The 23,078-nt window shown below is 45.2% G+C and overlaps 1 protein-coding gene across 1 annotated transcript in view; it reads right to left on the minus strand.

The window, feature by feature from the left end:
- pigeon (protein) overlaps nt 1-23,078 on the minus strand; it is a 153,942-nt gene that overhangs the window by 6,472 nt on the left and 124,392 nt on the right. The window contains exons 18-19 of the mRNA XM_068364505.1: nt 14,800-15,021; nt 14,489-14,560 (exon numbers count right to left, since the gene is read on the minus strand). Of these exons, the coding sequence (XP_068220606.1) occupies nt 14,489-14,560; nt 14,800-15,021 (294 nt within the window). The remainder of the gene's footprint in view (nt 1-14,488; nt 14,561-14,799; nt 15,022-23,078) is intronic.

Genomic DNA, 23,078 nt, shown 5'->3' on the forward strand with positions numbered 1-23,078 from the left:
TCGCCAGCGCGTCCACGCGCCCACTCGCCATCACGCCCACGCTCGCCCGCGCGCCAAAGGTCGCCCGCGCGTGACCCAGCGATTCTGCCATCGCGCGAGCGCGACCCCCAACGCGATTCCCGCCGGGTTTCGCAGCGCGCCCAACCTTGCGAGTTACCGTGGCCGCGTGCTTCCAGATCGTTATCGCGATCGCCATTGCGGAAGCGCCGAGCACGCGTCCAGGAGCAGGAAGACTCATCAGAGAGGTCCAGACAACATTCTTCTTCCCTTTCTTCTTTTCAGGCAGGCCCTATAGTTTCCACTCCTAAGGATCAGCCGATCCCCTTCCCTCCAGCGGGAATCGCTGACACTGCATCAGTCAGCCGCCAGCCTTGGTTTGGTTCCCTGATGAAAGCGGTCGTGCAGGCTATGAAGCCAGCCCTCGCCGATCTGGGACTAAAACCAAAGGCTCCCTCGCCCCCGCTGAAGAGAAGGAGAGGAGTGGATTTCGCGGTAACTTCTCCTAGGGTTAAGCTAGCTCCTAAGAGGTCTGTCGGGAAGGCCCCTTCCCCTTTGCAGGTGTTTTCTCCTCCTGTGGACGAACCTTTCCCGTCCTCGGGAGAATCCAGTGAGGTGAGGCACTCTCCCACGGCACCAATGGGAGGAACCCCACCTCAAGGAAGAGAAACGTCTCGCGTAGGAGGGACCTTCCAGACCTCTTTGCTGGAGTCCTGTATCCCTCCCAGGAGGGAGCCCAAGGACTCAAAGACGATACCCAAGTCATCGTCGAGGTGTCGTCCAGAGCCAACCTTTCCCCGGGAGAACGTCCGCGTGTCCCCCCATGAAGAGCCAATGGGGAGAGGAGACTTAGCTGCCAGTCCACAAGGAGGAGAGCAGTGCGAGTCAGAGCACGCCTTCTGGCAGGTCCTTAATCTAATGAGGCAACTCAATAGTTTTAAGGACCCCGAGACCGCCCCTCGCGAAGGAAAGGATACGGTCCTGGACCAGGTTTACGGTATTCAGAAGCCCCCCAAGACCAGTGCAGCCCTGCCCTGGTCCCAGGGGGTGAAGAGTGCCAGGGATAAGGCCGAGGGCCAGCTTTCCGAGCTCGCCTCCTCCAGCCGTTCTTCTGCTGGGGAACAAGCTCCTCCCACCTCCTCGCGTTCAGCAGAGGAGGTACTTCGAGATCATGGAGGACTCTTGTTTAGCTCTTCCCCTCCACCACTCCGTGGAAGAGCTCACCAGAGGTCTCTCTTTAGAGAAACTCGATGCCCGGCAGGTGACATTCTCAGCGTCGGAGATCCTGAGCCAAGAGAAAGTCGCAAAGTGTGCCATGCAGGCCACTTCATGGCTGGATGTCTGGCTAGGGTCTCTGGGCATCCTATTGCACTCTGAGGACTTGTCCAAGGAGAGCAATAGGAAGGCCCTGGAGACCTTTCTCCTCTCGGGCACGCGCTCCATCGAGTTTTTAGCTCACCAGGTCACGAACCTGTGGGCTAACTCAATTCTTAAGCGTCATGATGCGGTGACTGAGAGGTTCCACCCGAAAGTCCCCGCTATGGATGTCAGCAAGTTCAGATATTCCTCCATCCTTGGAGGAAACCTGTTTGAGCCCAAGGATGTAGAACAGACAGCTGAGAGGTGGAGGAAGACGATTCATGATTCGCTCCTCCAGAAGGCCCTTACATCTCGGCCCTACAAACCTCCAGCTCTTCAACAACAACAGCAGCCTCGCAGGACACCGAAGCAGGCTCCGGCAGCTAAGACCAAGGTGTCTAAACCACAGCCCTTTCCTGTCAAAAACAAGAAGGGCGGAAAGTCCTCCAGGGGAGGCAGAAATCCTAGGAGCGGCCGAGGCCGCAAACACTAGGAGTGGCAATCCCACTGCGTGTCCACCTGTGGGGGGGGATGCCTGCAAAGTTGCATGCTCAGGTGGCAGCAACACGGGGCAGATTCCTGGACGGTCTCTGTGATCGGACAAGGATATCGCGTCCCTTTCATCTCAACCTCCCCTGACAGCGAATCCAGTGTCGTTGAGCTCCTATGCCATGGGATCGGCAAAGGGGCTAGCCTCCGGGCAGAAGTCGTGACCATGCTCAAGAAGGATGCTCTCCAGGAGGTCGTAGATGGCTCCCCAGGCTTCTTCAGTCGACTCTTTCTTGTAAAGAAGGCGTCTGGAGGCTGGAGACCCGTCATCGACCTCTCAGCCCTGAACAAGTTTGTCAAGCAAACTTTGTTCAGCATGGAGACAGCAGACACGGTCAGACTTGCAGTCAGACCGCAAGACTTCATGTGCACACTGGATCTGAAGGACGCGTACTTCCAGATCCCAATCCATCCGTCTTCCAGGAAGTACCTAAGATTCAGCCTAGACAACAAGATCTACCAGTTCAAGATGCTGTGTTTCGGTCTCTCCACAGCACCTCAGGTGTTCACCAGTGTGTTCACACTGATATCTTCTTGGGCGCACAGGAACGACATACGTCTCCTCCGTTATCTGGATGACTGACTGATCCTGGCAGACTCGGAGTCAATCCTTCTTCGACACCGAGACAGGCTTCTGGGAGTTTGCCAAGATCTAGGGATCATGGTAAATCTCGAGAAGTCCTCTCTGCTCCCAACACAACGACTGGTATATCTAGGCATGATATTAGACACCAATCTCCACAAAGCCTTTCCATCAGACGACAGGATAGCATGGCTGAGGAGGGTTGCAAAGCCTTTCCTCAGTCGAGAAGACCTTCCAGCCCAATCTAGGTTACGTCTCTTAGGTCACCTAGCCTCCTTGGCCCGTCTAGTTCCCAACGGCCGCCTCAGGATGAGATCCCTGCAGTGGCGGCTCAAGTCCCGGTGGGATCAAGGCATGGATTCCCCGGACTCTCAGGTCTTGATAGGACCTGCGATGGTGGCTGACTGACGACAACCTTCGATAGGGAGTGGATCTTTTCGTCCTTCCCCCGGATTTGATGCTGTTTTCGGACGCATCAAAAGAAGGGTGGGGGGCCCACGTTCTGAACCAGAGGGCCTCAGGCCTATGGTCAGAATTAGAAAAGTACCTCCACATCAACCTGCTAGAGATGGAGGTCGTATTTCTGGCCCTTCAACAGTTCCAACAGACCCTGGCGGGCCACTCCGTGGTGGTGATGAGCGACAACACCACAGTAGTGGCTTATATCAACAAGCAGGGAGGTACCTTTTCACTACAGCTATCCCATCTTGCAGTAGAGATACTGAGATGGACTGAAGTCCACTCGATACGTCTATCAGCTCGCTTCATTCCTGGCAAAAGGAATGTGCTCGCCGACAGTCTGAGCAGAGCTTTGCAGATAGTGAATACCGAGTGGTCTTTGGATCCTCAAGTAGCCAACAAAGTCCTGACTTTGTGGGGTTCCCCGACAGTGGACCTGTTCGCGACAGCTTTGAATTTCAAGCTGCCGCTGTACTGCTTCCCAGTCCCGGACCCCAAGGCACTCTGGCAAGATGCCTTCCAACAACGGTGGGACAAAATCGACGTTTACGCCTTCCCACCGTTCTGTCTGACGAGAATGGTGCTCAACAAGACCAGACTATCGGTTAACCTGTCGATGACCTTAATAGCTCCGCTATGGCATCATGCAGAGTGGTTCCCGGACCTTCTGCAGCTCCTGACGCAACCCCCAAGAGAGCTTCCTCCATGACACGAGCTACTCAGACAACCACATTGCAACATCTTCCACAAAGCCATAGCATCGCTTCGGCTTCACGCCTGGAGACTATCCAGCGTCTCCTCACTGAGAGAGGCTTTTCGCAACCAGTTGCGGAAAGGATGTCTCGACACTTGGAAAGTCATCCGCAGGGGTCTACCAGGCGAAGTGGAGAGTCTTCTGTCGTTGGTGTCGTGGGAGGGGTATCTCTCCCCTCGATGCCTCTATTCCAGCAATAGCGGAGTTCCTCGTTTATTTGCGGGAGGAAATGCGCCTTTCGGTCTCGGCGGTGAAAGGCGATCGCTCAGCTTTAAGCCTTGCCTTCAGGCTGAAAGGAATAGACATTTCCTCCTCGCTGGAACGTTCCTTACTCATACGAAGCTACAAGCTTACCTGCCCTCAGTCGGAAGTGAGACCGCCTCCTTGGAACGTGGTTCGGGTCCTCAGGGCTCTGAAGAGACCTCCGTTCGAACCATTACGCCAGGCCTCTGACCAGCACCTGACTTGGAAGACGGTATTCCTGCTCGCTCTGGCTTCGGCAAAGTGAGTCGGTGAACTACATGGTCTCTCATAAGACATCGCCCATTCAAGGGGATGGGGGGAGATAACGTTCAGGTTCGTCCCTAAGTTTGTTGCCAAGACTCAGAACCCTGGAGTGCCGGACCCACGGTTCGACTCCTTCAGGGTTATGAGTCTCCGTTCCGTAACAGATGACCCAGATTATCTGCTATTCTGCCCAGTAAGAAGTCTGAGACGTTACCTGAAGAGAACAGCTGCAGTCCGTCCTCGCGTGCAAGCTCTGTTTGTGAGCACGGGAACGACGAAGAGGAGGGTCACCAAGAATACCATCTCAGCCTGGATTCGACGGACTATTCATCATGCCTTGAATCCAGACCCTCCTCCGTCACGTCGCCCTAGGGCACATGATGTCAGGGGCATCGCCACGTCCCTGGCCTTCAAGAGAAACTTCTCTGTGACGCAGGTGCTACAAGCTGGGGTCTGGAAGCGTCAAACGACCTTCACAGCCCACTACCTGCAGGACGTGACCCACAGGAGCCTCGATACTTTTTCTATCGGCCCTGTGGTGGCTGCACAACAGCTAGTCTAACCTCAGGCTCCTTAATGGACAAGTAGCAGAAGGTTGAGGGCACTGTTACCCGGTTTTAGTCTGCGTGAATGAAAGAGTATGTCTGGCCTTTACTTCTTTCTTCATTCTCCCCTCTCTTGGGAAATGCAGCATCCTGAGTCTCTGCATAGCTGACCTCAAACCTCTGCAGGTAAACCATGCTTCCTTGTGTTCCTAGTATTAAGTATAATACTGTCGCATCCCCCATACCCTGACGAGGTGGTATGGGGACGTCCTAGCCTAGAATTCCATATAAAGGACTTCAGGTCAACTTCCTAGGACGAGTCACACTTCATCTCTCCACACACAACTTATAGGAACCTGCGAGGCGCAGGGACTCTTTTTCTCGAAGTGCTGCTCACTCGGATTCTGAATCCCCGGGTAAGCCAAAGCCAGTAAGGCTAGGGACTTTCCACCCTGCCTAAGGGTAAGTCACCCTATGTAAATAGCGTAGTTTGTATTTCGGTTACGGAACAAATGACAAATTCGGAGATAATTTGTATTTTTCCTAACCATACAAACCTTAGCTATTTACACATATTTGCCCGCCAGCCCTGTCCCCCAAGATAAGTCCTACCTCTAAGTGAAGTGAGGCAGCTCACCAGTGTGTGGGGGGGAGGGGTAGCTAGCTACCCCTCCCCTACCGCCGTGCTAACTAGCGCGGGGGTAGTTTAACCCTCGTTAAAATCTAATGGCTCGTCATTTCAGCTACACCGAAAGTAAACCCTATGTAAATAGCTAAGGTTTGTATGGTTAGGAAAAATACAAATTATCTCCGAGTTTGTCATGTTTCTTCAAACATTAATTTGGCTGTGGCTCGGCCTTTGAGTTACCAGCTTCCTAGAAAAGCTCCAGGGTGGAGTCTTTCTTTGGTTTCACTGGACTCTACCATAGCTAGACCTTAGGGTTACCAGCTTCCTAGGTTGGGTCAAGTGAGAGCTCTTCCTTCTGTTTCAAGTATTAAAGACTCGGTAGTGATTGAGGGGGATGCGACAGGGAGGGCTTCTGCAATGGATTTAGAGGATGGGGATTTAGTAGGAAACTCTTGACAATCCTGTGATGGATGCACCTTTTGACCTGATTTTAATATTTTATGGCAGAGGTATGTGGACTTGCCATGCAATGATATCAAATTTCAGAACCTTTCATCATTTCCCGAATCACAATGGAGGTACAAAAACCCATTTCTAAGGGCATGTCCCCAGCTAATCCCAAAAGAGGTTATTTTGTTACACCAAAAGTCTGCATTGAATACCTTAGCAGAGGCAATATCAGACACTGAGGGCTTTCTTCTAGACTACAGTTTGCTAGATGTTTCTGTGAATGGAATGACAGTGCCAGAAAAAAAATATTTTGTCCAAATCTGTGAAATTGGCATTCCAAGTCAATGACGGAGGTGCTGCTGAAATGAAGTTTTACCTGTCCCAAATAGTGCAGCCCCTTTTTGGGGGTATATCTAAAAGAGTTTGAGGGATTCCTGAAGTATTTCTTCCTAGAAAATAGCATGCTCAGGTAGGTACAACCAATTGAGTGACCATTTTCCTTTAATCCTAGAGCATTTCAAGAATGCAGAATTCAGTGCCCGGCAGGTCTTGTTTAACCTAGTGTCTCCTGTGGCTTCTTTGGAAGTAGAAGCTAAAGGAGGATCCAAGATAACCACCTCTGAAGTAGTAGTAAAGATACTGTGTAAACCCATCTACCTGACTTTACAGAACTTTTTACGGTAAAGTTTGAGGTGAGGTACTATGCTGGCAGCATTTAATCTAGAGAAGGTATTGAGGAATTTCTGTATAGTGAGACTCTGCAACCTCTCTTCCCCCCAGCCTTAGTGAACAAAGCAAAAACCAATGCAGAGGCAAAGGGAACTTCACTCCCAGATAATGGAGGGAGGGTTTTCGGCCTTTAATAAAAAAGAAAAAAAAAAGCAGCTTCCTTTCACAAAGCTACAGCCTATAAGCATCCGTAACAGGCTCAAAAGCAACTGCCACTGGAGACATTGTAAGCAAAACAGAGGGGGTGGTAAGTAACATATAGGCAGAGGATCTCATCAGTGAGGGGCTTTGGGTTGGGGGTTATCTCCATTCATTTTTGGGAATGGAACTTTTTTCTGTTGGCACAGTGTATAGTCTCAAGAGGTCTCCATTGGTCGTGGATGTCAAAACCAACTCCACACTACAGCTTTCATCAAACCAGTATCCTGGAACTTGGCTCCTTTGTAACAAAGATGCTGAAATAATAAGTTGTAAAAAAGATGCAGGTTTCTAAAATTCCAGGACAGAATATGCAGCAGACCAAAGAAAAATTCCTCAAAAAGTAGTGTGATCCTCGATCCGTCTCATCTCAACAAACATGTCAGGCGAGATGCATTCCAGTGACGACCATCATGCATGTACTCTAATTATTTTTCTGAGGGACTTGGACCTGTACTGTACTATATTGTAGATCTAATAGAAGCTCATCAGCATGTCCCTGTTTCTCACCACTTCCTACCTAACCTAGGGTTTCAGTTTGGGAGGGGTTATACAGGTTCAAAGAAATGCCATTTGGCCTCAATATTACCACAAGTGTGTCTACAAGGTTAATAAAGGTAGTGGTCAAACTCTTGCTGTTGCAGAGTTCCAATAATAGCTTATTTAAACGATTGGTTGATTTTGAAAAAGAAGAAAGAATTATGCCTCGAATACACAAGTCAAGTTTTGCCAATTCTTCAGGAACTAGGTTTCCTGATCAACTTTTCAAAATCAAGAATAATTACGAGAATGGTATTTTAGTGACTTGGTATTTCAGTGACTAGGTCTTCAATGGAATATGGTGAAAGCCACACTAAGCTTAACAAAGGCATCTCAGTAAAGAATTCTAAGCAAGATCAGATTCATTCTTTACAAACTACTTCTCCACTAGAGAAGATTATGGTTTTTGTTCAGTTTGCATTGATAGTTACATCTCAATTGGCTGTTTGAGAAAACTGTATTGAGACCTTCGGGCTCAGTTGCCTGGTCGTTGCAAAAAAGAATTCTCAGGCCATGGGAAACATCAAATGCCTTTTCCATGCCAGAGACCCATTGGTCCCTTCCCGATTTCCATGATCCTTCCTACAGACACTTTCTGGTTGGGTTGGGGAAGTCATTTAGAAAAGGCCTTTTAGATTGGGAAATGGTCCCCTCAATTTGTAATGTTTCACATAGATGTGTTGGAGTTGATGGTGGTCTTAAGGATAAAGATTTCATAGACAACCAAGTAGCTCTCTGTTGCCAAAGAACGAGGGAATCCTACTCGAGAATTCTCAACATAGCAAATCTTCCCATTGTGAAGTTCCTTCAAGAGAGAAATGTTTCTCTTGCCATTCCATCTCTCTGGTTCACTCAACGTAATGGAAGACAAAACCTCCTACATACAGAATGAACCTTGTATCAGAATTCTTTTCAGGAGGTTCTATAGTTAGTTCCATACCTCTGAATAGACCAGATTGCAAAAAAAAAAGAAACTAACTTCTACTATACATAATCCCCAAATGTGGATTCTCAAGCAGTGGCAAGAAATGCTCTGAATCTCAATTGGAAAAGTGTCAACTTAATCTATATTTCCTCCGAAGTTTGATTTTGAAGGCTTTGAATATCCTTCTGGAATTCTCAGGCACAGTTGTGCTAATAGCTCCATTTTGGCCAAACAGCCTGTGGTATCCACTGCTTCAGTATATGAAACTAAGCTTAGTACTGCTTTGATCCACACAGCTGTATCAGAAAGGAAGTCTAATTATCTTTGCTTTCTCCTTCTTGACCCAAAACCTCCACGCTTGGATTTTTCCCCCCATATTTATGAGGACTTCTCAGCCCACTACTTGACGCAGTCACTTCATCGAGGGTAAAGCTGACTCTGGTTAAGCCATCAAGGCTAGTTCCTCCTGCATCTTCCCCCGGGATACTCTCCCACCTCACCTTTGCCAAGGGAGTCGCGTGGGGTAAGGACCTCCTCCCCTCCACCTTCGGAGGAAGCCTCCCCTCACGCAGAGTTCCCTACCATCATCGGAGAACAGGAGGGACACGACATGTCAGCCTTCAATGTTGGAGTCCTACTTCCTTCCTCGGAGGGAGCCCAAAGACTCCAAGACCCTGCCAAAGTCCTCTACTAGGACTACTAAAACAGAGACAGTCAGCCTCTCGAGGGATGTAATGTCCGCGACCACCCTGGGAAGAGCTCTCAGGGATGATAGATGGAGACTTCACTGCAATTCCAACGTTGGAAGGAGAGCAAAAAGAGTTGGAACATGCATTCTGGCAGGTTCTGACTCTTATAAGGGTTCTCAACGGGTTTACCGATCCAGAGATAACCCCCCACAGGAAGGTAAGGAGACGGTCTTGGACAGTGTCTTTGGCACCCAGAAACCTTCAAAGACCAGTGCAGCCCTTCCCTGGTCTCAAGGGTTGAAGGGTGCCAGAGCTAAGATCGCCCTACAGCTCTCCGAGTATGCCTCCTCCCATCGTTCCGGCTCTACCAACAAGTTCATCTCACCTCCTCGTGTGAGGTGGTATTTCGAGATCCTGAAGGAGCCTAGTCCAGCTCTTCCTCTCCACCACTCCTTGGAAGTGCTCACTCAAGAGAGACTCTCCAGCCGGCAAGTCTTTCTCGGCGATCGAGATCCTTAATCCGGTCACGAAGTATGCTATGCAAGCTACTTTATTGCTTGATATCTGGTTAGGGACCTTGGGAATCCTGGTACGAACTGAGGATTTCTCCAAGGAACGTACCAGGAAGGCAATGGAGACTTTCCTTCTCTCAGGCACCCGCACGATCGAGTTTCTCGCCCACCAAGTTTTGAACTTGTGGGTCGGGACGAGGTGTCCAAGAGATTCCATCAACAAGTCCCAAACGTTAAGATACCTAAGCTCAGACATTCCTCTCTAGAGGGAGCCCATCTGTTTGAGCCTAAGGATGTGGAACATGCCGTTGAGAGATGGAGGAAGTCCCACTAGGACTCCCTCCTCCATAGGGCTTTGACTTCCAACCCCTATGAACCACCAGCTCCTCAGCAGTCCCGTCCAGCCAAGACCACGACGACAAAGACAGCAGCGAAGAAAATGGTGTCTAAGAAGCCCTTTCCTACCAAGGACAGGAAAGGCACTAAGTCCTCCAGGGAAGAAAAGAATCCTAGAGGGAGCAGCCAAGGCCGCAAATGCTACGATAGGCAATCCTCCTGCTTGTCCATGTCCATCAGTAGGGGGATACCTGCAAAGTTGCTCGGACAGGTGGAAGCAACTCAGGGCCGAACCCTGGACAATCTCTGTGATTCGTCTAGGCTATCGTGTCCCGTTCATAACATCTCTCCTTCCCCTGACCAGGAATCCAGTGTCGATAGACTCCTTTGCCATGGGATCAGCAAAGGGGCCGGCCCTTCGGGCAGAAGTCCAGACCCCTGTTGAAGAAGGGTGCTCTCCAGGAGGTCCTCGACGGGTCCCCAGGCTTCTTCAGTTGACACTTTCTTGTAAGAAAGGCATCTGGAGGCTGGAGACCAGTCATCGACCTCTCAGCCCTGAACAAGTTTGTCAACCAAACTCCGTTCAGCATGGAGACTGCAGACATGGTCAGACTAGTGGTAAGACCACAGGACTTCATGTGTACACTGGACCTAAAGGACGCGTACTTCCAGATCCCAGTCCATCTGTCTTCAAGGAAGTAAAGATTCAGCCTAGACAACAGGAAATACCAGTTCAAGGTGCTGTGCTTCGGTGTTTCCACAGCACCTCAAGTTTTCACCAGAGTGTTTGCCCTAGTGTCATCTTGGGCACACAGGATTGGCATCCGTCTCCTTCGCTATCTGGACGACTGGCTAATCCTAGCAGAATCAGTGTCAACCCTTCTTCAACACCGAGACAAACTTCTGAGACTTTGCCAAAATCTATCTCGAGAAGTCATCCCTGCTTCCTACACAGAGACTGGTATACCTAGGCATGATAATAGACACCAATCTCCACAAAGCCTTCCCATCAGACGACAGAATAGCAAGGCTGAGGAAGGTCGTAAGACCCTTCTTCAGACGAGAAGACCTTCCAGCCCAGACGTGGTTACGTCTTCTCGGTCACCTTTCATCACTGGCCCGTCTAGTTCCCAATAAACCGCCTCAGGATGAGATCCCTCCAATGATGACTTTAGTCCCAGTGGAATCAGACTCGATTCCCCGGACATCCGGATCCCCATGGGATCAGCGGAACTGACGAACATCAAGTGGTGGGTGGAAAACGAGAATCTACGAAAGGGAGTGGATCTTCTCGTCCTCCCCCGGATTTGATGCTGTTCTCAGACGCTTCAAAAAAAGGGTGGGGGCCCACGTGCTGCACCACACGACCTCAGGCCTTTGGTCAGAGTCGGAAAAGTACCTCCACATAAATCTCCTAGAAATGAAGGCCGTCTTTCTGGCCCTTACTCAGTGGTGGTGATGAGCGACAACACCACAGTAGTGGCTTACATCAACAAACAAGGAGGTGCTTTTCCGCAGCACCTATCCCATCTAGCAGTAGAGATACTGAAATGGGCCGAGATTCACTCGATACCACCATCAGCACGCTTCATTCCGGGCAAAAGGAATGTGCTCGCCGACAACTTGAGCAGAGCATCTCTGATAGTGAGTACAGAGTGGTCTTTGGATCATCAAGTAGTGTTCCCCAGTCCCAGACCCCAAGGCTCTCTGGCAAGATGCATTCCAACAACGGTGGGACATCGACGTTTACGCCTTTCCCCCGTTTTGTCTGATGAGGAGGGTACTCAACAAGACCAGAACATCGGTCAACCTTTCAGAGACCCTCATAGCTCCGCTATGGTATCACGCAGAATGGTTTCCAGACCTTCTGCAAGAGAACTCCCTCCATGACACAATCATCTCAAACAACCACATGCCAACATATTCCACAAAGCCGTAGCTTCGCTACGACCTCTCGCCTGGAGACTATCCAGCATCTCTCTGAGAGGATTTTTGCAATAAGTTGCGATGTCTCCTCTCGATGCGACTATTCTAGCAATAGCGGAAATCCTCGTATATATGTGTGAAGAAATGCGCCTGTCAGTCTCGGTGGTAAGAGACTATCGCTCAGCCTTAAGCCTCGCCTATAGACTAAAAGGAATGGACACTTCTTCATCGCTAGAACTTTCTTTACTCATACGGAGTTATGAACTTACCTGTCCTCAGTCTGAAGTGAGATCTCCCCCATGGAACGTGGTTCGAGTTCTCAGGTCTCTTGAGAGACCTCCCTATGAACCATTACGCCAGGCAACAGATTGCCATCTAACTTGGAAGACAGTGTTCCTGCTAGCTTTGGCTTTGGCCAAACAAGTCAGTGAACTTCATGGTCTCTCATACGACATCGCCCATTCAAGGGGATGGGGAGAGGTAACGTTCAGCTTTGTCCCTGAGTTTACTGCTAAGACTCAGAACCTGGGAGTAGTGGATCCACGATTAGACTCCTTTCGGATTTCGAGTCTTCGTTCTATAACAGATGACCCTGATCATCTCTTATTCTGCCCAGTGAGGAGTTTGAGGCTACACCTAAAGAGACCAGCCGCAGCCCATCCTCGTGTGCCTGCACTCTTCGTCAGCACAGGAAGGATCAAGAGGAGGGTCACCAAGAACACAATCTCGGCATGGATTTGCAAGGTCATAGACCATGCACTGAATCCAGACCCTCCTACTTCACGTCGGCCCAGAACTCATGATGTCGGGCGTAGCTACCTCCCTGGCATTCAAGAGAAACTTCTCAGTGACGTAGGTTCTTCAGGCTAGGGTGTGGAAACGTCAAACTATGTTCACATCCCACTACCTGCAAGACATGGCCCACAGGAGACTCGATACGTTTTCTATCGGTCCTGTGGTGGCTGCACAACAGCTGGTTTAAAACCTAGCTCCTTATTGAACAAGTAGCAGAAGGTTGAGGGCATTTTTACCCGGTTTTAGTCTGCGTGAATGAAAAGGTTTGATTGGCTCCTATTCTTTTCTTCATCTTCCCCTCTCTTGGGGAAAGCAGCATCCTGGGTTCTGTGCGCAAGCTGACCTCAAAGCACTGCAGGTAAACCATGCTCCCTTGTGTACCTAGTATTAAAACTAATAGTACTGTTGCGTCCCCATACCCTAGCGAGGTGGTATTGGGAAAGTCTTGGTTACAACAGTTTTTTCTTCTAAAGACTCGGAATAACTTTACCTGGACGGTCACACTTCTATGTATCTCAACACACAGCTTTATAGCGCTGAATGGCCTTTGATGCCCCAGTGCTTGGCTTAATGCCTAAATCCTATATTCAATTCACTCAACACACAGCTTGCGTAGGCCGCAGACCCTGCGTAACAAAGTTTTAGCGAGGTGCAGGGATTCCTTATTTTTGAGTGCTGACATACTCAGATAAGGAGCCCCAGGGTAAAGCCAAAAGCCAGTCCACCCTTCCTAATGAGTGAGTCACCCCTAATAAATAGCGTGGTTTGTATTCCAGTTACGGAACAAATGACAAATTTGTAGATAATTATTTATACAAACTTGCACTCCAGCCGTATCCCCCTTGAAGTCCTACCTCCAAGCAAAGTGAGCTAAATCACAGGTGTGTGAGTGGGAGCGGTAGCAAGCTACCCACCCTACCCCGCGCTAACTAGCGGTGCGGGTAGTTAACCCTCGCTAAACTTTAATGGCTCGTCATTTCAGCTACGCCAAAAGTAATACCCTAATAAATAGCTAAGGTTTGTATTGTTAGGAAAAATACAAATTATCTACAAAATTGTCATGTTATGCAAAAGGAAACCACCACAATAAGAATTCCATTTAGCAAAATATATCCTTGAAGGTTACCAGAGTCTGAAAAAAATATATTCAAGCAATGGTAGAATAAAAATAAAACACATGACACTAATATCATATCTAGAAATATAACAGAATGCCTCAAAAAGTAAGCTCAACAAGTAAGCTCAACATTGAAGATAACAAGATAAAAAAATACCCAAATCCTCACATACAGTATTTTATTATCAAAATGTAAAATGAATAGTGGGGTGGAAAATGGGAGTGTTGAACAATATCAATCATCAATAAATCCTAGGTTTCCTTCAAGTTCAGCATCCATAGAATACACTTTTGATCTCCTAATCACAATGATGTACTGTATAGCAGTCCTCTCATATGACACTGGAGGGTAAATAACTGCTACAAAGTGCATAATCTGCATTGTATTATTTACTAGATGATTTAATGAGAAAATCTGGATAAAATTATAAATGAAACAGAAATAAAAGATATAAGGGAATATGATTTCATGCTACAAATGTCAATAAAAATAACAAAACTGGCTTTATCCATGTGTTGTCAGGTGTATGAGGTCAGAGGTCTGTCTTTTCTCTAAGGAGACTTTTTAAATACAAAATTTCTTTCATTTACACAAAAGTTATTAAAATATTGGTAATTTGTCTGGTTACAAAAGAAAATAATAACCAAAGGTTTTAGATCTTGAATCATGATACCGGTTTCCAGTAACTCTTTCCTGACATATACTGTACTATAAACTATTGACATAAATTAATCATCAAAATATCCTGTTTCTTAACCAAACATTGATCATAATATCCAGTTTCTTACCCAAACATATTTATATACATATTTTGATAGTTAACTTTATGCAATAAAGAAATTACAAAAAAAAGGAATAATAAATAACTGTAGCAAATGTATTTCCTTACCTTTAGCAGTTAGCAGATCCAAGAAAGTATCGAATGGAGACAAACGATCTGCTGTTGGAAAAGCTGTCAGACCTGATGAGGATATCAGTTTAGATGATACAGTATAGATTTACAAGAATATACAAAAACTTGATTATTAATATTATTGATTGCTCGAGTGAAAATATTGCAGATTAATCTTAAGTGGAGTAAAATATCAATTATCACAGTGGCATTTCTTGGAAGAAATTATAAAATTTAATGGTAATGCCAAGAATTTATCAAATTTAAGGTTCCTTTTTCAAAAGCTTTACACTGGGAAGTACCTTTACCTTTATTTTGGAGATGTTGAGCATTAATCCTGCCAGACTGAGTGGGTGTGCGGGGTTGCCCTGGTCCTTCCCCGGCTAAAATAGATGCAGCATGCAACCTGGACCGCAATATTAAAGACATTGGATGCTGCCAATACTGTAATGCCCTTAAACTTCTAACAACTGGTACAGATGATATAATCTCAAGCTTCCGTTCTACATTCTTGGGAGAGTCATCCAAGTCTAGAAAATTACAACAATTTAGAGATCAATGTTGTCTTTATCACACTATTCTATATACGTTCCCCATATATTATTATTACTATCATAGTATATCTGAGGATACAATTTGAATTTCCAACCATCCTGTGGCCATGACATGAATGAAAATTCAAGAGCAATTTTATTTTTTAATGACAATACTTATATTTGAAAGTATCCTCTCAATATGTATTTGAGATTACAAAAATATTACAGAGTAAAAAAATTTCTGCAAACATACTCATTACATTAAGGTAGTTTTATTTATGCACAATACAAATTCCCATATACTCTATCTAAATACAGATGAAAAATTGAAAACTATGGGTCCTGGTAGGTAGGTGTATGTGCAAATAATTCCTCAAGTAGCCGATGCTATAGTGAAGAACTGTTATAATCATTACTAAATGGATAGAGATTTGCTAACCCAATGAGTCAAACTTGACTCCTACAGAGCCTGGCCAAATAAATTCAGGAGATGAACCATATAAAATACTGTATATTAAATCTTATTGATAAAAAATAACGTAGAAATTAAAATCTATGATAAATAGTTATTTCAATGTTATCTATCAATCCTGTGCCAGTTAAAACCATCAACATCTTAAAAAACCCCTGAATCAGATAAAATGTCAGGTAAAGTTTGCTGACCAAAGCATAAATCTCTTGTGTTTTAAAAGCAGTACATTCATAAAATATGTTAGATGGTTAAAATAGTGCCACACTCACTGCACTTGGAGGCAATTTCGTGAGGTGGGCGCATTATAAAGCTATTGGTCAATTTTGTATGACCAATACACAATCTCTCTAAAATTACCTCCTTTCTCCCATCCATTTTGTATGATGATTCACGTGGAAAAATTATTACTTTTATTTATTTTAATTTTCTCATTCATGACTCCATATCGTTGGTTTGCCATTTTCTTACGATAAAAATTTTTAAGCAAGTGATATAATCCTTAGTGGGTAGTTTAATGTCAGGTTGTGGTAGATCTATTGCTAACTTTGCTGCAGCCTCAGCTTTTTCATCACCATGACGTCATGAGCTCGGGGTCTACGACCGGAAGGTGAGGAGTCTGGTTGTATGGCTCGCTTGTTCACTTGTCTAATCCAGGAAGAGATGGAGTTCTTCATCACCTTCCTTTTGTGTCGAATGTTCGACTCGACAGAATTAGTTCTGCTGTTATTAGGCGTCTCATGACGTCACATGAAAGGTTTCTTTGATTTCCAATATATTTAATATCTGGAATATAGATGTATTTCATTATTGTATTTGTTACTATTCTATCAATTTAAAGATGTTTCTTATTTTATCACTATTATCCATTTTTCTCCTTGAAAACAAATTTTTGTTTGGAAGTTGCATTTATAGTTCTGACTCGACTTCAACTTTAGTTGTATTGAGATTTACCGGTTATTGAAGATGTTTATCAATAATTGAGTTATTGTATCATTATATTCTTAATCATTATCTTTTTCATCTACAAATGTCCCCCCTGTTTATTACCTTATAGCCAAGTATTTATTTCATCATTGTATTAAACATACAAACAATGTCAAGGTTTGGGAGAAATTCCACCAATTTTGTTGTTGTCTTATAATCGTGCCTGAGAGAACTTGGTATCTGTTGTCGCCGAGTTTTTTTTAGCAGTGAATAAACGCAAAATTTATTAAATCTCTATATATCATTAACGTTAGGGGATAGGCGAGTATGTTGTGACGGGCCTGTTCCATGTAGTTATCTATTCCAGTTGATAGCATAGTGTCCCTATCTTAGGATAGTTCATACCTCTAGTTGTCTTGGCTCATATGCCCTATAGGTCATTTGTTTATTGTTATACAGTAGTAGCCTGATTTAGGCTATAGGGCACTTTACTGTTGCCAAGCATCCTAGTTCATATTTGATAGTTTGATCTTTGGTTAGGTTAAAACTAACATTGTACGTCTAATGTTGAGACATGGTTTATGCTAGTGGTCTAATAGGTTATGCCTAGGTGCGTGTTTGGTAGGCTAATACCCGTGCGACTATTATTGGCCCTAAGGGGGCCACGGTAGGTTCCAATCATTATTCTAATTTGCTGACCCATTACAGTTCTTATGCAAGGCACGAATATAAGAATAAAGCATTCATTTATCCATATTTAGTATCAGGGTAACAGACTGAGAAGCATATTAGCCTAGTATCAACCTTTCTTTTGTAACATAACCTAAAGTAAATTATCCTTTTTATTTCGTTGCTATGTATCGTTTTGATTTTCCTTCTGAGGACTGTAACAGGTGGAATTTCTTGCCGAATTCATATACTAGTATCTATTTGCATGATGCTTTGTGGTATTTTTTTATTCTTTTAGGAATGATTACTTTAATGGTGTTTCCTGAAAGATACATGTAGATGCATAGATTTACCTACCTTTGCTCCTATTGTGACAAATGAAATTTGAACTGATTAACCTACTCAGCATTATAAGGTATGTGAAAGAGACATTTGTTGATTTTCTTCACCTCCTTTTACCAGTTGCCTAATGGAATTGTTAGCCTCCATCTTATCCGAGTAACATTAATTATTTTTATTCTATTGTGTAGTTTGAATTACAGTATCCAAATGATCTGAGGGCGAGTTCTGAAAGTCCATTTAGGTATTAACTCAGTGCCCTTATATGACAGAGTAACAGCTGATTTGGATCATCTGTTACAAAACGAAGACTCTAGATCCGGAATGTCCCAAATCTAGGATCCGCAACAGCCAGATTTTGAGTCGGTCACAAACTCGGGGACGAAACAGTGTTCCTTGGCCCATCCCCTTGAATGGGTGATGTCATAGGACAGGCTATATAGCTCGCTGACTCTCTTTGCAGAGCCCAGGGCTAACAGAAAAACCACCTTCAAAGTCAAGTCACAATCTGACACTTGACGGAGAGGTTCATAAGGTGCTCTTTTCAGAGAATGTAGTACTTGCACTCCAAGGAGGAGGTCTGACTTCCAACTAAGGGTAGGTGCGCTTGAAGTACTATAAGAGGAGAAACAATTCCATCGAGGAGGAAATGTCAACTCTGCTAAGTCTAAAAGCGAGACTCAAAGCTGAGCGATAGCCTTTCACCGCTGAGACTGAGCAAAGTATTTCCCCCCTGAGGTACAACAAAAACTCTGCTATCATAGGAATAGTGGCACTGAGAGGAAAGATACCCTGTCCATGACACCTTTCACAAAGGCAGCCCACTTTGCCTGATATATGACAGCAGACAAGTCCCAGAGGTATTCTGCCATCCTCTTCACAACTGGTCTTGAAAAGCTTCTCTTTGCGAGGAGTTACTGGATAACCTCCAGGCATGAAGACGATGCGATGAAATTGCTTGATGAAAGATCTTCACATAGAGTTGTCTGAGTAGATTGAGAAGTGGAGGGAGCTACCTCGGTTCCTCTGTGAGCAGATGCAGAAGGTCTGGGAACCATTCTGCATGTTGCCACAACGAAGCTACTAGGGTCATCAAGAGATCTTGCAATGCCCTGACCTTGTTTACAAGCCTTCTTATTAGACAGGAGGGGGGGAATGCATAGACATCTAGTCCGTCCCCCTGATGTTGGAAGGCATCTTTCCAGACTGCTTGGGGATTGGGTACTGTAGAGCAGTACACCGGAAGCTTCCCGTTTATCTGTTGTATCAAAGACTATTCGGAGCCTTCTAACCGAGTTCTCCTGCTCAAATTGTCTGCCAGCACATTCTTCTTGCTTGGGATGAAACAGACTGAAAGGGTTATTGAGTTGTCTTTTGTCCATCTGCAAATTTTTACAGCTAGATGCCAAAGGTGTTGTGAAAGAGTACCTCCATGCTTGTTTATGTGTGACACTGCTGTGGTGCTGTCACTCATCAGCACCATGGAGTGCCCTGATAGGAGCTGATGGAATTGCTCGAGGGCTAGGAAGGCTGCCCTTATATCCTGGAGGTTTATGTGGCATTGTCGCTCAGCTTCGGACCAAAGCCCAGATGCCATGAGATGCAACAGTTGAGCCCCCACCCTTCTTTTGATGCATCTGTGAAGAGCAACAATTCTGGGGGAGGAGAGAGAAGGTCTACACCCTTGAGCAGATTTGTGTCTGCCACCTATCAACTTGAGTCTCTTTTGCTCTGACCCTATCAGCACCAAGGTGATTGTAGGGTTCGCTCTAACCCTTGACCCTATCGGTGCCAAGGTGATTGGAGAATCGAGGTGCTGAGACCATAAGGCCTTTAGCTGCCACTGCAGAGAGCAAATTCTCCGAAGTGGTTAGGTGCCTCAGAAGCCTTTGCCAAAGAAATGCTGACAAGGCATCCTGCAGAAGAAACGGATGAGCTACCTGTTTCTTTTTCTTTACTTGTTCTTTGGAGGAGAAGATTTTTCCTAGTTTGGTCATTGTCCTCATTCCTAGATATACCATCTCTTGCAACGGTTACAGGGAGGACTTCTCAAAATTTACCATGATCGATCCCTACACCCTGGCAAAAGGTGGGAAGCTTGTCTCGATGGAGGAAAAGGGTTTCCCTCGACTCTACTAGAACTAACCAATCGTCTAAGTAAAGATGGACACTAATACTGTTCCTGTGAGGCAAGGTGGATACTAAGGTAAAGATTGAAGTGAAACACTTGAGGCACTATGGACAGGCTGAAACACAGCACCTTAAATTGATATATCTTTCCGCTTAATGCGAATCTTAGGTACTTGTATTGATGATGGATGAATGGGGATCTGGAACTATGCATCCTTGAGGTCTGATGGCCTGTCTGACTGTTTGGATCATATACACTTTAAATGGAATTTGTTGAACAACCTCGTTCAGAGTTTAGAGGTTGATGAGTGGTCTCTAGCCTCCAGAAGCCTTTTCTACAAGAAATAATCGACTATAGAAGTCTGGAGAGCATCCTCCTCTAGCATGGCTTGGATTTTGGCCTATAGGGTCTGTTCCTTAGAGGATCCCTTCGCGTAGGAATCTGACATCGTCAGAGGAGGGAGAGAGAGCATGAATGGGATGATGTATCCCTCTCTAACCAAGGCTCAGCCCCATGGAGGGGAATGCCCTCTCTAGCAGAAATGTCCACATTTCCCTCTCTTCTTGCCACTGCCCTTCTTAGAGCCCCTAACTCAAAAGGGCTCCTTGGGACCTTGAGGTCGTGCTGCCTGCTACTGCGACTGCAAGCTTTGCTTTGAACCCTAGTGCTTTGGTGGGGGCGATCTCTGTGGTGGTGGTGGTACCGTGGAGTATGGGCATGAATTCACAGCTGCGCGCCTTCCTCCATCTGTCTGCCACTGCCTAAAGGGAGGGACCATCCATTGAGGAGTTGCGCAACTTCATTGCCTCTCTCGTCAGCACCAGTCTCTGGAATTTTGAGATGACAACATCCCGCATTCTCAAAAATCCAGTTGATCCACTGGTTGACAAAGTACTGAATCAGAAACTTGAGTGTCCTAACCCCTGAGAGGAGGGAGGCTGACATAGACTCCTTCTGGGTAGTAGAGAAATCTTTGTTCTTCACGAGATAGCCTACTGTCCCCAACTAGTAGTCATGCCATAAAACAGATTGCAGAGCACACACTGCAACCCATTCTAAGTTGGTAGTATCTGCCGCAAAAAAGTTCACTAGCAAAGTCACCAGTTTGTCCAGGGATGAATTCTGCGTGAGAGCCAGAATCCAAAAGCAGTGGAAAAAAAATCATTCTCAACTATCTTGTAATACTTCCACAGATGTACGTAGGGTGAAGGAAGTAAACGAGACAAGTTAACACACCAGAGGGACTGTGATGCTCCCGCTACTTGGGCGTAAGCCCTATCCTTTGCCGCCTTGACCCCCCTTGACCAAGGCAAGGCTACCCTGGTTTTGATGGCTCTCGGAGTGTCATAGAAGAGGTCTGGAATCTGATCTGGCTGCCCTCAGGAATTAATCCTCCTAATGCAAGAAAGGACTTGCAGAAAGATACAATTTGCATATTTCTGTTCCAAGAGCAGATCTTGAGGCTGGCGGACGCAGGCAACACCCCATCAGTGTGTTCCGATCCATTGTCAAACAGTTCTCCCTCCTCCAAAGTAGCACTCATAGCAGTCCAGGGAGGGTCCATGTTGTCAACTGAAGTCCTTCTTGCAGAGGAATGAGCCCTCAGAGGGAGGCCGCTGTGTTTTGGTCTTATGGAAACTGATTCCGAAGCAGACTGACCTTCCCCTATAACTGGTCACTGAGGCACAGAGTGCCAGTTCTTGTGAATGGTCTTCATGCTCTTTCTTTCTCGTGGGCAGATGTAAAAGTCCACAAGAAGGAAGGAGCTCTCCTTCCTCTCTGCCTCCTTAGGCCTTGCACCTTCGGAGGAAGGGGGAAGAGGAGCCTCTGCTACGCAGTGGGAGACATTGGTGGGATGACTTCTATAGGCAACAGCCTAAAGTTATCTAAAAACGAGACCTTCCCGGGAGATCTCAATCCTCTCCTGGTCCGTGGATGAACAGAGTTCCCGGCGTGGGATGACCCAGTTTCCTTTTCTGTGGAATGATGAAAATCAGCTCCAACTTCTCTCAGATAGGATCTTAGCAATGGAAGAGGCCTTGATAGACATGTTTCTGCTACTTCAAGGATTTCTGAGGAGGAGCAGCCCTGGGGACAGCACAAGGAGGAATCTGCATAGCAGACCTGCTATGTTTTGGGTTAGTAGGACCTCCACTCCCTTTGGAGGGTAGTTACACCTCACAAAAGTTTAATGTATGGTTTTAGCTATCGCCAAAATATATCGCCCCTATATAGAGTGTAATGGTTTGTATACAGTGTCAGAAGAAATGAAATTTATTATAAAAGTTTATTTTAATGCTCTTGACCAAAATTCATTGCAATTTTAAGATTAAGAGGAGGGGTAGTATATAAATTTCATTTTGCATCTGAAATATTTTGTCAACTGACCCAAAGTACATTGGTGTCATATACCTACTTTTCTTTGCAATATTTGGCATTAATTAAAAAGGGCTATGGAAAAAAGACCAGTACTCATATAAGAAGAACTGCTTTACGGCAGACGAACAAAATGCTACCTCACTAAAGACAGTCTCAACAACCATCCAACAAAGGACTTTATTTTCAAAATGAAACTGATCAGCACTCAATTCTTTAAAAACATTTCTAAAATAAACCCACATTGAATTTTCTGTAAAATCTAAAGAAATCATATACCTCATTTTCACTACTAAATATAAGGTCTAGAATTTAGCCAATGTCTTACTTTCCTTAATATTGAAATATAATCACAGTATGACACCTTCACTGAGCAGCCTGAAGCACTTTATCCCACCAAGGTAAGCTCACATCCATCCATAACTTATTACAAAACTTAGGCATAACAGTAATGATTTCAAACCATCTAAGTTGTTACTACACAGCCTAGAACCCAGCAAAGAAGTGTATTACTGACTTTTTACAAAAGATAATCAGTATCTCGACTGAGTTACCCTGAGAACCTCAAGTAAAGTTAGGTTCTAAGAAATAACTTAAAATACTCCTCTAACTAAAATTTTCTCAAATGAAAAGTGGTGGCAAAGAATGATCTAGTTGTTGGGAATATCAAGAAAAAGCCTTTCTCAAAAAGAATGTTCAATGAACTGTAATCACAAATTTCATTTCATGACATTAAAATTTTTTGGACAAAAGTCAAGAATTAACAGTCACTAATGTACACTGGTGGTTATGTATTAAAAAACTGATTGGACTTCATTTTTCATGATTTTGCTGAATGGACACAAAGTGATGTTTCAAAGAGTTATTGCCTTTAATTGCAGCATTCAAAGAAAATGGAGGTACAGTACTATAACGAGAAACTGTTTCATAGCATTTGGAATAAAAAAATCCTTTTGGCAAAGATTAAAGCCAAACGAAAGAGCGTGTCTCCAAAATTATTGAAATAAACCTTTACTGAAGGCTTGAAATGACCCTAACCTAATTCCAGTTTAAATTATGTATGGTAACAATGGGAAAATTCAGAAATTTCAAAGGTAGTTATTTAATCAAGAAGTTTAATATATTGTGAAAAGAAAATAT

This window comes from Palaemon carinicauda, chromosome 41, assembly GCF_036898095.1.
Source record: "Palaemon carinicauda isolate YSFRI2023 chromosome 41, ASM3689809v2, whole genome shotgun sequence".
Lineage (NCBI taxonomy): Eukaryota > Metazoa > Arthropoda > Malacostraca > Decapoda > Palaemonidae > Palaemon > Palaemon carinicauda.